Here is an 18,260-nt window from a genome sequence, read left to right as displayed (position 1 = left end):
TTTTTTCACTTTTATTTGCCTGGATTCATCAAGCTCTCTGCTTTACAGCTTATGGTAGTGTTGGCCCAGAAAAATTAGGCTTCGGAGGGGAGGAGATGGGGGAGTAGAGATTAAACATATAAGTTATATCTCTGGGGCACTTGGGTGGCACAGTTGGTAAGAGTCCTGGGACTGGGCCCTGCATCCCTGCCCTGCATCCCCCACATAGTCAGGCTCCCTGCTCGGCAGGAAGTCTGCTTCTCACTCTCCCTCTGCTCCCCCCTCCCATACTCTCTCTCTCTCAAACAAATAAATAAAATCTTTAAAAAAAAAAAAAAAGTTATGTTTCTACGGAGGGGAATGCCTTTGGGGCTACTGATAAGCTGACGTACAGAAAAGACCGACAGCAAAGCAGCAAAGCAACACTGCTGCAGGTCTGAATGCCAAGAAGAAAAAGCCCACTCAAAGCATCTCACAATTGTTCTTCTTTGGTTAAATCCTTAAGGACCAAATGGACTGAGTACAGGATGCTTACATGTGTCACTAAAATTCTTCCCTAATTTTACCCACAAACCATCATCTTCGGAAGGCCAGTAAAATCAGGCCAAGAGCAAATGATAAATTTGAAAAGTTCTTTCAACTTTGCAAATCCTTAATAACAGAGGTTAAATGAAAGGAAGATAATTTTAGTCTTCTAAAGAATTTTTTAAGTCACTCCAGGGGGATCTAATAATAATTGAAAGTGCTGAAGCTAAGGAACTTCAGAAGCAATTTTAATATTAAATGCTTTCTAGCAATTCAGTCTTTAACAGAAGCTCTTTATAAACTCAGCCCCTATTCAATATCAAAATCAGTATCAGTATCATGCATTTTATAATGTCTGGATTATAAAATTAAAACTTAGACCTATCGTGTGGTTTTAAAGCTTGAAATTCAAGAATATCATTTAAAAGCCTATTAAAAGTCAGGTCAAAAGTAAGTAACGACTTTCATTTCACAAAGACATTTTAAAATCATAACCTAGAGAAATATAATATACATATTTACAGTAACTCTAATTAAGCTACAGGTTACAACCCACTCACCTTGACAAAACTCATTCGAATGGTACACATTTTGGTGAGCTCATACACGGCCTCAAACCCATGGTTGACAGACTGAGCCAGAAGCTGAGCAAACTCCTGGTTGTTAAAAATTTTGAGGCTGCAACTGCTGGGAATCTTACAGACCGTGGTAGGGTGAAAGCCGTGATGAAAGTTGCAGTTCCTACTCTGAACAAATATGCTGCTGTCACTGAGGCACTCTGCGTACACCTCGCCACCAACGTAGTACAGATGAACACCTACAAAGACGAGCGTTACAAGACTCACCTTAACACAGCAGTACGATGAAACCAAAGAGGCTGTATAAGGTACAATCAAGAATACCCGCTACCTTACAGCAAACGCCCAGCAGCCTGCAGACAGAAGCTACCACTAGAGGGCCTTACGCTGCCGAAGATAACCAAGAGGTCTCCCGAGGTCCTTAAAGAACGAAGACTTGAGCCTCAGGTTGGTAGCTTACTAGGTTTATCAGTTCTTAGGAGAGCTTCTCTTTGCCAACAATCATTTATGATCTCTATGAGAGTAAGCGAAGGCAAAAAGACAAAAAAGCACCTATGATGAGTCCTTTCAAAGGAACACTTGGTGCTAAGTTAGTTTAACTATCACAGTCAATTGGCAAAATGCTCTGCACTCTTTTTTACTAATGGAGAGTACAGGAGCATTAAAAAAGACCCTAAGTCACTTATGTAATTTCAGGTCACAGGAAGAGACTTTAAATGGCAGGTTTATTTTACTTCCCTTGAAAAGAATGGTTCTGGTAAATACAGTTTCAATATTAAAACTTCAAATTCTATAGCTAAAGCGGAACTTACTTCCAACTTTTCACCACCACAAACAGTGCTAAAAAGACCATTCTTGTACACTCATACCTCATACACATGTGAGTCAAAGACTTATATTAGGCTATGATACGAAAACCATGTTTTGTTTCTGAGCAAATAAAATGACCCATGGAGGAAGGGATCGTAGAACTGGATACTAGGAAAAATGGGAAAACAGATTCCAGAATTTAAGAATTCACCAGGTAGATTTCTCTTAATCAGTGTAGTGGGAAAACCAATACACAGAAGTGAGGCATTTCACCTACAAAATCAATGCCAAGTTGGCAAGAGAGTCAAAAAAGAACAGAAACTTTCTTTTCGACTTATTTTTGGCCATAGTATTTTGCTGAATCTCTTCTATAAGAAATCACATTACAATTATAATTGTATCTTTTGTAGGTACAAGTATAGTTTACCTTTTGTAGGTAAAAGGTGTACGTGTACCTTTTGTTCTAACTTGGACTAAGACTTTCTCAAGTCCAAGAAGCAAAACAGAGCAAGTGGCGAAAACTAAACTTACAAGACAGGCAATATACTCTACCTGGGATAGGTTTCCTTCCTGACCACTTGATGCATGAGACTCAGACATTTCACTGAGGTGGGAAAAGTTCCTCGTTTGTTGTGGCAACTGTCTTGCGGGATGAAATATAAATAAAACCTAGTTACCTGAATTTAAAAGGCAGAAGGGGTGGTGGTGAAGCCACTGGAGACTTGTTATCATTCAAACTGGACTTCTTACCTGTAACCCAGCTCTTCCAACATAACAGAAATTCTTACAAGACACCTCAACTCAAAATACCATAATTAAAAAATTCTAATCCTTCACACCAGCATTCATATATTCCACAAATATTTGTTGTGTATTTACTATGAGCCAGGCACTGTTCTAGCTGCTGAAAATAATGCTGTGAACAAAGCAAATTTCTGTCAAGTTTATATTCTAGTCAAGAAGGCACTCAAAAAATAAATATAGAAATAGTATGACTTCAGATCCTAAGTACAATGAAGAAAAAACTAAGCAGGATAAAGGAAAGAGGACTGATTAGGTCTTGACTTAATACATTCTCAAGCATCTGCAACTTGAGTGCACAGCCCACGCCTCAGGCTCATGGTATTCTCCAGAACCTTACACAACTCACGGTACACAGCGAGCACAATAAATGACTGATTTCAACTGAATGCAGGGAAATGACAAAATTACCTTTTCCGATATGTCGCCTAGTGTTTTCAATTGTTGAATTACGATTAACATTTGACAACAACCCCAAGCAGAATCTACTTTTGTTATTCGAAGGGTCTGTGAATCCATCTACTAACACGCTAGTAGAAGATGCATGAAAAGCCTCCCCAACACGATTGTTTAATTCATAGTAGACAATTGAACACCAATGTTTGGGCTCTTCATAGGCAACAGGCTGAACGTCTATAAACAAACCAGACAGAAAAAACGATTAATGAGTGAATTAGAAACCTCAGATTCTTTATGTGTTTCCCTTTAAGCCAACCCAAGCACTCCATGAAAAATATTTTCAGATATTTCACTTAAGTCTCACTGTCCTCCCTGGCTTTGAGTCTGTATCTTTAAAAAAAAAAAATCAGTAATGCCTTGAATATGATGACTTTAAAACTTACCGAAATACAAGGATAGGCAATATCACATTTATTTTATTTTTTTATTTTTCTTTTAAACTTTTTATTATTGAAGTAGAGTTGACATTCAATACCATAATGATTTCAGGTTGTACAACACAAAAACTAGATACTCCTATACAGTACTCAGTGCTCAACATGATAAATGTAGTTCCCATCGGTCACCAAACAACACTATACATTATTATATTATTACATTATTCTCTATGCTGTACTTTTCATCTCCATAACTTATTTAATATGTAACTGGAATTCTGTACCTTTTAATCCTCTTCTGTTTCATACACCTACTCCCTTCAGCAACCACCAGTTTGTTCTCCGTGTTTCTAGTTTTTTATTTGGTCATTTGCTTGGTTTTTTAGATTCCACATATGTGTGAAATCATATGGCACTTGTCTTTGTGCGATTTATTTCATTTAGCATAATACCCTCTAGGTCCATCCATCTTGTTGCAAAATGGCAAGCCCTCATTCATTTTTACAGCTGAATAATATCCCATTGCGCATATATCTCCTTTATCCACTTATCTATCGATGGACACTTCAGTTACTCCCATATCTTGGCTACTGTAAATAATGCTACAACAAACACAGGAGTGCATATATCTTTTCAAATTAGTGTTTTAGAAAAAAAAAAAATTAGTGTTTTTGTTTTCTCTGGGTAAATAGTTGAATTACTGGATAACATGGTATTTCTATTTTCAATTTTCTAAGAATCTGCACACTATTTTCCACAGTGGCTGTACCAATATGTACTTCCACAAACCGTGCACGAGGATTCTCTTTTCTCCATGTCCATGTCAACACTTGTTATGTGTCCTTTGATACTAGCCATTCAGACTTGTGTGAGGTGGCATCTCGCTGTGATTTGATTTGCATTTCCCTGATGATGAGTGATGCTGAAGGCCTTCCCATGCGTCTGTTGGCCAACTGTATGCCTTCTTCGGAAAAATGCCTATTCAGGTTCTCTGCCCATTTTTCTAATCAAATTGTCTGGTTTGGGGTTTTTTTGGTGTTGTGTTAGTTCTTCATTTATTTTGGATACTACCCTTTATCAGAGATACCATTTACAAATATCTTCTCACATCCAGCAGACTGCTTTTTCCTTTTGCTGAAGGTTTCCTTAACTGTTACAAAGCTTTTTATTTTGGTGTAGTCCTAACAGTTAACTTTTGCCTTTGTTTTCCTTGCTCGAGGAGCCATACCCCATAAATACGTTGCTAAGGCTGATGTCCAAGTGATCACTGCCCTATGTTTTTTGAGAAGTTTTATGGTTTCAGGTCTCACATTTAGGTCCTTAGTCTATTTTAAGTTTATTTTGGCGTATGGTATAAGAAAGTGGTCCGGTTTCATTTTTCACATGTAGCTGCCCAGTTTTCCCAACACCATTTACTGAAAAGACCGTCTTTTCCCATTGTATATGCTTCCCTCCCTTGTCGCACATTAACTGACCATATAAGTGTGAGCTTATTTTTGGGCTCTCTATCCTAGTCAACTGATCTAAAGTTGATCTTACAACTTTACTGATTTCATTTTTTAGTTCTAGTAGTTTTTCTGGTGGAGTCTTCAGGATTTTATCATGTAATTTGCAAATAATGAAAATTTTACTTCTTCCTTTCCAATCTGGGTGCCTTTTATTTCTTTTTCTTGTCTGATTGCTGCAGTTAGAACTTTCAGTACTATGTAGAATGCAAGAAAGGGGCAAGAGTGGACATCCTTATCTTGTTCCTAATCTTTTTTTTTTTTTAAGATTTTATTTATTTATTTGACAGAGAGAGAGACAGCCAGCAAGAGAGGGAACACAAGCAGGGGGAGTGGGAGAGGAAGAAGCAGGCTCCCAGCAGAGCAGGGAGCCCGACGCAGGGCTCGATTCCAGGACCCTGGGATCACGCCCTGAGCCGAAGGCAGATGCTACTGAGCCACCCAGGTGCCCCTCTGCTCCTAATCTTAAAAGAAAAAACTTTCAGCTTTTCACCACTGAGTATGATGTTACTTGTAGGTTTGTCATATATGGTCTTTACTATATTGAGGTATGTTTCCTCCAAATCCACTTTGTTCAGTTTTTATCATAAATAGATAATGATTTTCGTCAAATGCTTCTGCATCTACTGAGACGATTCTATGGTTTTTATCCTTCGTATGTTACTAAGGTAATATATCACACTGGTTGGTTTACAGATGCTAAAACACCCTTGCACCCGTGGAATAAAGCCCACTTGATTGTGGTGAATGATCCTTTTAATTTACTGTTCGATTTGTTAATATTTTGTTTAGGATTTGTGCATCTAAGTTCATCAGGGATATTGGCCCACAGGTTTCTTTTTTTGTGGTGTCTTGGTCTGGTTTTGGTGTAAGGGAAAGGCTGGCCTTGTAGCATTAATCTGGAAGCTTTCCTTCCTCTTCTATTTTTACAATAGTTTGAGAAAAATAGGTATTACCTCTTCTTAAATGTTTGATAGAATTCACCTCTGAAGCTATCTAGCCCTGAGCTTTTCTTTGTTGGGGAAATTTTTTGATTACTGATTCAACTTCATTACTAGTAATCAGTCTGTTCAGATTTTCTACTTCCTCCTGATTTAGTTTTAGAAACATGTCATTTACATGTTTCTAGGAATTTAGCCATTTCTTCTAGGTTGTCCAATTTGTTGGCATACCATTTTCCATAGTAGTCTCATATTCCTTTGTATTTCTGTGGTTTTAGCTGTCACTTCTCTCTCATTTCTGACTTCATTTATTTGGGCCTCTTCTTTTTTTTTTTTCTTCATGAGTCCAAGGGTTTGTCAATTTTGCTGATCTTTTCAAAGAACCAACTTTTGGTTTTAATGATCTTTTCTATTGTCTTTTAAAAATCTCTATTTCGTTTGTTTTCACTCTGATCTTTATTATTTCCTTCCTCCTACTAAGTTGAGCTTTGCTTGTTCTTCTCTTACTAGATACTTTAGATGTAAGGTTAGATTGTTTATTTCAGATTTTTCTTGTTTCTTCAAGTAGGCATACACTACCATAAACTTCCCTCTTAGAACTGCTTTTGCCGTGCCCCTAAGGTTTTCAACGGGTGTGTTTTAACATTTTAAATTGTTTCTCTACCACAATCTAATCGAGGTTTAAATTTGTAAAACAAGCCTCTGTATCAGCAACCTGAAAGACTTAACTACACCAGTATTTGTAAAATTATTCTAAACAAAAATATGAACTAAAAAACCAAGTGAGACTCTCAGGCAGGCTAGGGTAACTTCTACAGTTTGATAAAGAACATTTACAGGAACCTTATACCTAACTTCATACTTAATGGTGAGGAACTAGAAGATTTCCTGCCAAGATGAGTAACAAGTTAAGGATGTTCTCACCACTCCTTTTCCAACACTTTACTAGAAGTCCTAGCTAATACAGTAAGAGAAAGGGTAATAGAAAGTACACAAATTGGAAAGGAAGAAATACGATTGTCTTTGTTCACAAATGACATGACTGTCTACATAGAAAATCTGAAAAAAATGACCAAAAAAACCTCCTGGAACTAATTAAACTATTATAGCAAGGTTGCAAGATGCAAGGTTAATATACAAAAGTCAATCACTTTGCTATATATATCAGGAATGAACATGTGAAACTTGGAATTAAAAATTCATCACCATTTATATTAGCATTCAAAAGAAGAAATACTCAGGTAAAAATCCAACAAAACAGGTATAAGATCTATATGAAGAAACTATAAAACCCTAAACAGAGACATCAAAGAGGAACTAAATAAATGCAGAGATAGCCTATGTTAATGGAAAGGAAGTCTTAATACTGCCAAGAAGTCAGTTCTTCCCAACATGATCTACAGATATCAACGCAATCCCAATCCAAATCCCAGCAAATCATTTTGTGGATATGAACAAACCGATTCTAAAGTTTATTTGGGGCAGCAAAAGATCCAGAATACCCAACATAATACTGCAGAAGAACAAAATCAGAAGACTGACACTATTCAACTGCCCATAAAGCTACAGTTATCAAGACAGTATGGTACTGGCAAAAAGAATACACAAACAGATCAAAGGAACAGAAGACAGAGCCCAGAAAATGACCCATATAAATACAGTTAACCAATTTCTGATGAAGGAACAAAGGCATGGAGAAAAGACAGTCTTTTCAACAAATACTACAAGAACTGACATGCACATGCAAAAAAATTAATCTACACACAGACATCGCACCCTTCACAAAAATTACCTCAAAGTCAATTATAGACCTAAATGTACAACATGAAACTGTAAGAATTCTACAGGATAAAATAGCAGAAAATCTAGATGACCCATGAATATGGTAATCACTTTCTAGATACACCACCAAGGCATGAACCATGAAAGAACTAATAAGGCAGAGTTTATTAAAAAATTAAAAGCTTCTGCTTGCAAAAGACACTATCAACAGATTAAGAGGACAAGCCACAGACTGGGAGAAAGTATGTATAAAAGACATACCTGGTAAAGGACTATTATCCAAAATATACCAAGAATGCTTAAAATCCAACAAGAAAGTAAGTAACCCAATTTAAAAAATGGGTCAAAGACATAACCAGCCACCGCATCAAAGAAGATATATACATAACAGATAAGCATATAAAAACATGCTCCACATCATGTGTCATCAGTAAATGCAAATTAAGATAGCAATAAAACACCACTATACACCCATAAGAATGGCCAAAAATCAAAAGAGTGACAACACCAAAAGCTGGTGAGGATGTGGAGCAAGAGAATTCGCATTCACTCCTAGTGGAAATATAAAATGGTACAGCCACTTTGAAAGACAGTTTGGTGGTTTCTCACAAAACTGAACATACTCTTACCATAAAATCCATAAACACGCTCCTCAATGTTTACACAAAGGAGCTAAAAACTTGTGTCCACACAAAAACCTACACACAGATGTTTTATGGCAGCTTTATCTGTGATTGCCAAAACTTGAAAGCAACCAAGATGTCCTTTTGCAGGTGAATGGATAAATTGTGGGAAATTCCAGATGATGGAATATTATTCAGCTCTACAAAGAAATGAGCTATCAAGACATGAAAAGGGATGAGGGAACTTAAGTGCATGTTACTAAGTGAAAGAAACCAATCTGACAAGGCTACATACTGTATGATTTTAACCAGATGAAATTCTGGAAAAGGTAAAACTATGGAGACAGTAAAAATACCAGTGGTTGCAGGTTCGAAGGAGTGAGGAATGAACAGTATACTGTAGATATACTTCTGTATACCACCAGTACTATAGTGGTACATACCTGTCATGATTCATTTGTTACAATCCATGAAACGTACAACACCAAAAATGAACCTTAATGTAAACCATCAATTTGGGGTGATAATGATGTGTAAAGATAGGTAAGACTGTAATAAATGCACCACTCCAGTGTAGGGTTTTGGTAGCTGGCAAGGCTGGGCATATGAAGAGGCAGGGGGTGCGTGGGAACTCTCTGTACTTTCCACTCTTACTTGCTGTGAACCTAAAACTCACATAAAAAATAAAGTCTGTTTTACAAAAAACTAAAAGAAAAGAAAAAAAAAACACAACTAAGTGAGCATGAACTTTGGGTAAAAGGTGATATACATCTAATGTTAAACACCAGAACTGTCTATGGAAAAAGATATATACACAAAATAAACTACCGGCCAAACTCTTATTATTGTAAAGTTAACAATTCATAATGGACGTGATGGATGGGAAGGACACATGTAAATTTTTCACCCAGTGCTTGCAGATTATCTTTCTTGGGGCTGAAATCAGAAAGAAAAGACAGGAACCCTCAAGTTTCCTTTCAAAAAAGGCAGAAATTAAAAATGTCCAAAAAACCCTCAAGAATGGCTATGTGGCCTAGGTAGGCAGTACAAAATAATTGGTAAACTTTTAAGACTCAGTTTTGATTATTCAATTGCAAAGAATTCAGATAAGGAGGAACAGAAAAAATAAACGAATGTGGACCCATAAAGAGAAGTCCTAAGGGCTCACAATATAAAGAAGTTTATATAAACGATGGAACAGGGAGGGGCCCACAACCAAAGACACATACAAATGAGTTGCAAGCAGTTATAAGAATAGTGTCGGGAAAGCTAGAGCCGAGAATGAGCAGAAGCCTGTCGAGAAAAAACTGCTAAGCAAAACTAAAAAGACAATTTTGGTTCAGAGAAAAGAAGAAAAAGAAGAGCTCTGCTTCTGCTCCAAGAGTAGGACATATTGTCAACTGGCAATTCAAGGCGCTGCAGTTTAACTCTGATGTCCCTTTCGTCACCTCTCTGTCAAAATAAAAGAGACAGAAAAAACACAAAATAGAATTGAGACGAGAGGAAACTTTGGTGAAAAAAGACATCAATGAGGGTGAGAAGACTTGAGTGCCAAGTCTCCCTAAAGGGACTCAGCTGTTTGGCTACAACAAATGATAGTGCAAGGAGGACCTAACAGACAGCACCACGAAGCTGCACTCTGATCTCTGGACGGCCGGGACAAAGAAGGGAAGGAAGATGACAAGGCGGGTAAATCCAGTCCCAAGTTTCAGAAGGAGAATGAGAATACCATTTACTGGCTATCCCCTGATACGCGGTATGCGTTGCCCATTACACATAGTGTCTAATCCAATCGACAACCAATAATTCCTGTATAAAACTTCTGTTTAATGTACAAAATGGGGAAAGAGAAGCAGAGAGATTTTAAATGCTACCTGAGGCTGCAAAGTGAGCAGGGAGAGGTACAGGGATTCATATCGAGTCGCATTTTGCTCTAGATTAAGGTAGGTTCTATGAATTATCAGAAAATTAGTATGATAAAAGTCCTAGATAAATTCTAGACCTTGAAAAAGCAAAGACAGTATTGATACATTAACAAGACTACCAGGGAGGGCTGAAATTTAACTGTTCTTAGAAATGTGGGGCTCCCGGGAAAGCAAAGTATGACAAATACTCCTTCAGTATCATCACAAGCACGCAATGTAAACATCATTCTTTTAAGACATGTATAAAATGGCAGTACCTTACTTCTCCTAAACTTGTTACAGACTAAATAGATTAAAGTCTCAAAGCAAAGTGACTTTAGGAGCACCTGGGGGATGGCTCAGTCAGTTAAGTGTCTGCCTTCCATGATCATGGGGTCCGGGGATCAGCCCCACATCAGGCTCCCTGCTCAGCGGGAAGTCTGCTTCTCCCTCTCCTTCTGCCCCTCCCCCCACCCTTGTGCATGCGTGCGTACTGGTGCTCTCTCTAATAAATAAACATAATCTCAAAAAAAAACCAACAATGACTTTGGAACCAGATACCACTTCACATCCATTAAGGTGGCTATTTAAAAAAAACAACAACACGGAAATTAGTAAGTATTGGCAAAAATGTAGAGAAATCGAACTCTAAAGCACTGCTAGTGTTGGGGCGCCTGAGTGGCTCAGTCTGCCTTCAGCTCAGGGCATGATCCCAGGGTCCTGGGATCGAGCCCCACATTGGGTGCCCTGCTCCGCTGGAGCCTGCTTCTTCCTCTCCCACTCCCCCTGCTTTTGTTCCCTCTCTCACTGGCTGTCTCTCTCTGTCAAATAAATACATAAAATCTTAAAAAAAAAAAAAAAAAGCTCTGCTAGTGTTAATGTGTAAATGGTACAGCTGCCTTGGAAAACAGTTTGGCAGTTCCTCAAAAAGTTAGAGAATTACCACAGAATCCAGCAATTCTACTCCCAGGCATAGGATACCAAATGATTTAAAAAGCAGAGTCCAACAAACACCTGTACAACAATGTGCATGATGGCATTATTCACTCTTCTACCAACAGGCAGAAACAACCCATATGTCCATCGACTGACAAATGGGTTAACAAAATGTAGTATACGCGTACAAGAGAATACATTTAGTCTTGGAAAGAAATGAAATTCTGATACATGCTATAACATGAATAAACCTTGAGAAGATTAAGTGAAAAAAGCCAATCACAAAAGGACAAATATTGTATGATTCCACTTAGATAGGCAAATTCATAGAGACAGAAACTAGAATGGTAGTTACCAAGGGGCTAAGGGGAGGGGGGGTTACTGTTTAATGGGTAGAGAGTTCCATACAAGATGATGAAAAGTTCTGGAAATGGACACTGGTGACTGATGATTGCAAGACACTGTGGGTGTACTTAATGATATCGAGTTGTTTGTTCACTTTCCCAGCAGAGCCCCCAAAGCATATGAAGCAAAAACCAACACGAATGAAAGTAGAAATAAATGATCCAACAATAACAGTTGGGGGTATCCCAACTTGCAATGTCACACTCTCAACAACTAACAGAACAATTAGAAAGAAAACAAGCAACGATACACAAGACTTGAACAATACTATCAACCAACCTGATGTAACTAAAATCCACAGAACTTATGACACTCCACAGTATCAAAATACAAAGGTTTGTTTTTTTTTTCAAATGCACCTGGAATAGTCTCTAAAACAGACCACTGCTGCACCAGGAGTTGGCAAACCTTTCCTGTCCACCAAATCCAGGAACACATAAAAAGGATGAAATACGATGACCAACTGGAATGCAAATATTTTAGGTTTTACAAGCCACATATTATTTTTGTCACATATTTTTCTTCTTTAACAACTCTTTAATAATCTAAAAACCATTCTTAGATCACAGGCTATACAAAAACACAAACAATTCTCAATAAATTTTAAAAAGAACTGGAATCATACAAAGTTATTTCAATGCTTTGTAATCCCACACGGGAATGAGATTAGGAATCAACAGAAAAAACTGGGGAAATCCCAAAATATGTGGAAACTGATTAATGTATTACTAAATAATCCAAGGGTCAAAGTAAGAAATCACAAGGGAAATTTAAAAATATTTTGAACTAATTAAGCATGAAAACAAAACATACCAAAATTATGGGATGCAGCTAAAGGAGTGGTCTTGAATTCCTACGCTAAGAAAGAAGAAACAACTGAAACCAATACCCTAAGATTTCACCTTAAGGAACTATAAAAAGAAAACTAAACGTAGAGTAAGCAGAATAAAGAAAATAACAGCGAATGGATTTGGAAATCAATGAAAAAGAGAAAAACTGGTTCTTTCAAAAGATCAACAAAATTTACAATCCTTTAGCTAAACCAAGATACAAAATACAAAAACCAGGAATGAAGACATCACCACTAACCCCTACAGAAATTAGAAATATTGTAAAATATACTATGAAAAACTTTATGCCAGCTTATTAGACAATTTAGACAAAATGGACAAACTCCTAGCAAGACACAAATTACCAAAGCTGACTCAAGAAAAAATAGACTCTGAATAGACTGATCCAGCTAAGGAAACTGAATCAGTAATTAAAAATGTCCCCACAGAGAAAAGTCCAAGCCCAAACGGCTTCACTGTTAAATTCTATCAAATATTTAAAGAAGAAATAATACAAATAAGCTCTTCCAAAAATAGGAGGGAACACTTGCCAACTCACTCCATAAGGTCACTATTACCCTGATACCAATGTTAAAATAAAGACATCACAACAAAACTACACACCACTATCCCTCCCTCACAAATATACAAGCAAAAATATTCAACAATGTATCAGTAAATCAAATCCAGAAATACATTAAAAAGAATTATACCCCAAGACCACGTGGGAATATCCCAGGAATACAAGCCTGGTTTCACATCAGAAAATAAGTTCATGTAATACAACTTACTAACTAGAAAAAAGAAAAAAACCTCATCCGATCCTCTCCACAGATGCAGAAAAAGCTTCTGACAAAATCCAACATCCATTCATGGTAAAAATTCTCAGCAAACTAGGAATAGAACTAATAGTTTATGGCTAGACCCTCCAGAACAATGGTGAACAGAAGTAGTGAGAGGAGGCATCCTTCTCTTGTTCCCAATTGTAAGGGAAAAGTAATTCAGTCTTTACCATGGAAGATAACTATAGGTTTTTGATACATGCCCTGTAATGAGAGAGAGAAAAAAAAAATTTAAAGGCAACCAGATTGGATAGCGGGAAAAAAAAATGCTATTTGTTAGTGACATGTTCTTATATTTAGAAGATCCTAAGGAATCCAGATAAACACGCACACACAAAAAATCCCTACTAGAATTAATAAATGAATTCAGCAAGGCTGCAGGTTACAAGATTAATATATGAAAATCAACTGTATTTCAATATATTTAATTAAGAAGAAACCAAATTCCATTCATTTAGGAATACATCTACAAAGAGAAGCAAAGGTAAAAAAAAAAAAAATTATACTGAACAAAGGAAGATCTAAATAAATGGAAAGACATACCACACCTGTGCACTGGAAGATGATGGCAAACCTCCCCCAACTGATTTAGAGATTCAACGTGATCTCTATCAAAATCCAAGGAGGGGATTTTTGGGAGGCAGAAATTAACAAACCAATACCAAAATGATACGCAAATGCAAAGAATGAAGAAGTGCTAAACAATTCTGAAAAAGAACAAAGTTGGAGGAATAACACTTCTCGTTTTCAAATATGAAGCTTTAGTAAGTATCTTAAGACTATGAAGTATAGACATACCAATCAATGAACAAATTGAGAGTCCTGTAATAAACTCTTACATTTATTCCATTGATTTCTGAAAAACATGCCAAGGCAATTCAATGGAGAAATGGTAGATACTCTTTTCAACAAAATAGTGCTAGAACCAAATGAATGTCTACAGGCGCAAAGACGAACGTAGATCTTTACCATACAGAGAGCTTAACTCAAAATAAATCACAGACTTAAAAGTAAAAGCTAAAGCTATAGAATTTTAGAAGACGAAAGAGAAAATTTTCATGACTTTGGGATAGACAAAGATTTCCCAGATACAACACCAAAAACATGAACAAGGGAAGAAAAAAGTGATAAACCAGACTCCGTCAAAATTAAAAACTTTCAGCTCTTTCTGCCATCTTGTAGCCTGTAGAGGCCTGCTTGGAACAGGACTCCTAAAATGACAAATACGTCTGGAAGGCTGTGGTCCAGCGCCATTTTTGCTGGCTCTAAGTGAGGTCTCCAGAACTAGAGGGAGCACACAACTCTTCTTAAAATTGAAGGTGTTTATGCTCGAAATGAAACTGAACTCTTTTCTAGGCAAGAGATGTGCTTCTGTGTACAAAGCAAAGAACAATACAGTGACTCCTGGTGGCGAACCATACAAAACCAGAGTAATGTGGGGAAAAGTAACTCGTGCTCATGGAAACAGCAGCATGGTTTGTGCCAAATTCCCAAGCAACCTTCCTCTTAAAGCCATTTGCCACAGAATCCGTGTGATACTGTACCCCTCAAGGATTTCAACTTACTGAAGAGAAAATAAAGGTGTACCAAAAAAATCCACAAAAAACAAACAAAACAAAACAAAACAAAAAACCCTGAAAACTTTTGTGCTTCAAAAGACATTAAGAAAATGGAACAACAATCCAGACTAAGAGAAAAGATCTGCAAATCATACATCTAATAAAGGACTTCTATCTAGAATATATAAAAAACTCTTACAATTCAATAGTAAAACAACCCAGTTAAAAATGGACAAAAGATTTAAATATATGAACAGCTAGTAAATACATAAAAAATGCTCATCATTGGGGCGCCTGGGTGGCTCAGTCATTAAGCGTCTGCCTTCGGCTTAGGGCGTGATCCCGGTGTTATGGGATCAAGCTCCACATCAGGCTCCGCCGCTGGAAGCCTGCTTCTTCCTCTCCCACTCCCCCTGCTTGTGTTCCCTCTCTCGCTGGCTGTCTCTATCTCTGTCGAATAAATAAATAAAATCTTTAAAAAAAAAAAATGCTCATCATTACTCATTAGGAAAATGACGGAAAATTAAATGCAAATTAAACGGAAATGCAAATTAAAACCATAATAAGACACTACCTCATACCCACTAAAATGGGTACATTCAAAAAGACTGATAATAACAAGTATCAAGAGCACGTGGAGACGGGGCACCCGGGTGGCTCAGTCAGTTCCTCGTTGGGCTAAGCAGGGAGCCCACTTCTCCCTCTCCTCTGCTGCTCCCCCTGCTTGTACTCTCTCTCTCTCTCTCTCTCAAATAAATAAATAAAATCTTTTTAAAATAAATAAATAAGAGCATGTGGAGAAAATGGAACCCTCAGATGTTAGAGAATATAAAACAGCACTGCTACTTTGGAGAAATTTGGCAGTTTTTCTTAAATAGTTAAATTCACCATATTCACTCACAAATTCCATTCTTAGGTATTTACCCAAGAAAAATAAAAACAAAACCCACACAGAGTTATACGCAAATGTTCCTAACAGTAGTGGTCATACTAGCCAAACACTAGAAATAACTCAAATGTCCACGAACTGGCGAATGGCTAAAAAAAATGTGGTACATCCGTACAATGGAAAACTGTTCAGCAATAAAAACGAAAAAACTACTGATACATGTTTCAACATGAAAGAACCTTGAAAACATTACGCTAAGTGAAAGAAGCCAGATGCAAAAGACGACACATTATGTGATTCTACATACATGAAATGTTTAGAAAAGGTAAATCTGTATACACAGAGAACAGATTAGAGGGTCTCTGGAACTGGACAGGACAGGAGGACAGGAGCCAAGGATGGACTGCAAATATGTACAAGGTGTCTTTTTAAAGGATTATGAGAGTTTCTAAAACTAGATTGTGATGACGGTGCAAAACTTTATACATTTACTAAAAATCACTGACTCATACACTTGTAATGGATAAATGTTATGGTTTATGAATTATACTTCAATAAAGTTGTTTTTAAGAAGTGGTAAGAAGTTAAAAAACAAATAAAATAGCAGCAACAACAAATTATGATGAGAATTTCTCTTACCTCTGCTGGATATACTGGGCATAATCTGAGGAATCATATTATTGCTTGTATCCATTGGCTGGGAATTATCTTGACCCATTTGATCATCTGGTGGCATATAGGCAGGAGGAGGAGTATCAGCTAAGAAGAAGAAATGAGACAAGTTAAAGTCCCAAAAGAATAGTTAATATCTTCATCCTGCTTTAATGTATTCTAAAAGCATTAAAAAGCTCCTAAGATCACCAGCAGGATTTGTCACTGAGCATTACAGACAAACAAAAATGTAGGACGCTACCTGAGGCAAGAGAAAAGGAGAAAAGACAGCACACCCGTTAGTTAGTGAAAACATGGTAAAGGTCCTCATGTATTCGGTCCAACCCAGGATAGTAAGATCAGTGCTAAAATTCACTAAAATAGAATTCAAGGTCTAGGATTTTGTCTTTATGTGCTTAGAATCATAAGCTGGGAGAAACTGCAACAACTACAAACCGATCCGCAGGACACAGATTATCCTAGTTTGAGTGTATCTCTATAGAGATACTTCTAAATTATCAACATCATCACACACTGTATGTTGTTAATTAACACCGGAGATTAAAAGCTATACTCCTATGAAACGTACCAACATGAACAGCAGCTAGGCGTCTAATTCTTTTCAACATTCTAAAATAGCTGTCATGCCCTACTAAATGATTGGTAATTCTTAGGAAATCTGAATGTGAACTAGAAAATCTTTTTGAGTTCCAGCACTCATAGTTAAAAACCTTTGCATAAGCTACAGCTGTATTTCTTTGTCTCAGTAACTATAAATACTGAATAATATCTACCTTCCACTCCAAGGTTTGTACAAGGTCTATTTTGACACAGAACTGTAAGCAGACTGAATCTAGGGCAAAGTATGAAAATTAGTTTTGGAACAAATACCTAACAGCAAGTTAAACAGTTGATACTTAATTCTTCTTGGAAAAAAAAAATCAACATGCAGTAAAGAAACCAGAAACAATAGACTTACATATGACTCCACCTGCAACAGCAGGCATTCAACTATTTCTTGACAAAGTAACATAATGATGCACCCATATATGACACGCCCCTAACAAAATCTGGGCACCTTATAAAATCTACTTATGAACTTTCTCCAGGCAAACCAGTTCATCAGTTACCTAATTAAAGATAACTGGGGTGCCTTTTAACTTTCCAAAGTCTAGAGTGATGTGACTAGCAGTAAAGTTAAAAAATAAAAAAGCACAGTCTTTAGAGTCAGAGAAACCTAGGTCGGAAACTCCACGAAGGTACTTCAACTCTTGAAGTGAGTATTAATTTCTTTATCCACCAGTATAATCGGAGTACTATCTATCTCACATGGTTGTTCTGAAGATTAAATTTAATGCGGTATCTTTCATCACAGTACCAGTTATACAAAAGGCACTCAATAAATGGTACTTCATATTATAAATTATTTGAAAATATTTAAGTCAAATATGGCTACTTCTTTTCTGGGGGGGTAGAACTTTTATTTTTAATGCCTGGAAGTACGTAATTTAGGTGTTTGGGCCAATAAATGATTCAATGATACCTAAACACACTTCCAGTTTTCCAGATTACCTACTCCACGTCATAACCATCAAACACATAGTCTTTTTGTCTTCAGGTTTTTGATAACTTATTAGAACACTCTGCCTTTCACACATAGAGGACTCCCTATGAAGCCTTTCAAGTTAGCACCACTGGCTTCCCTCTCAAGCTGCAGTGGCAGCCACTTTGCATAGCTGGTTATAAATGTATGTATTTCTGTAAGTTTACCCATTCATTTCACAAATATTTAATGAGGGTCTACTGTATACCAGGCTCTGATACAGGGACTGGGGATGTAACAGTAAAAAAAAAAAGAGGCTAA

General features: G+C 37.0%; 1 protein-coding gene and 1 pseudogene across 5 annotated transcripts in view; one reads left to right on the top strand and one right to left on the bottom strand.

Annotated features, from left to right (window-relative positions):
* Positions 1-18,260, bottom strand: part of SMAD5 (SMAD family member 5) — a 54,712-nt gene that overhangs the window by 5,532 nt on the left and 30,920 nt on the right. For all 5 annotated transcript variants that reach the window (XM_026508039.4, XM_057307059.1, XM_026508041.4 and 2 more), the window contains 3 exons: positions 16,385-16,504; positions 3,105-3,326; positions 1,065-1,321 (listed from right to left, as the gene is read on the bottom strand). In XM_026508039.4, coding sequence (XP_026363824.1) covers positions 1,065-1,321; positions 3,105-3,326; positions 16,385-16,504 — 599 coding nt within the window. The remainder of the gene's footprint in view (positions 1-1,064; positions 1,322-3,104; positions 3,327-16,384; positions 16,505-18,260) is intronic.
* Positions 14,514-14,865, top strand: LOC123001494 (60S ribosomal protein L35a-like; annotated as a pseudogene).

The sequence above is a fragment of the Ursus arctos genome, unplaced genomic scaffold (assembly GCF_023065955.2).
Source record: "Ursus arctos isolate Adak ecotype North America unplaced genomic scaffold, UrsArc2.0 scaffold_5, whole genome shotgun sequence".
Taxonomy (NCBI): domain Eukaryota; kingdom Metazoa; phylum Chordata; class Mammalia; order Carnivora; family Ursidae; genus Ursus; species Ursus arctos.
This window is presented reverse-complemented; position numbering and strand designations above follow the sequence as displayed.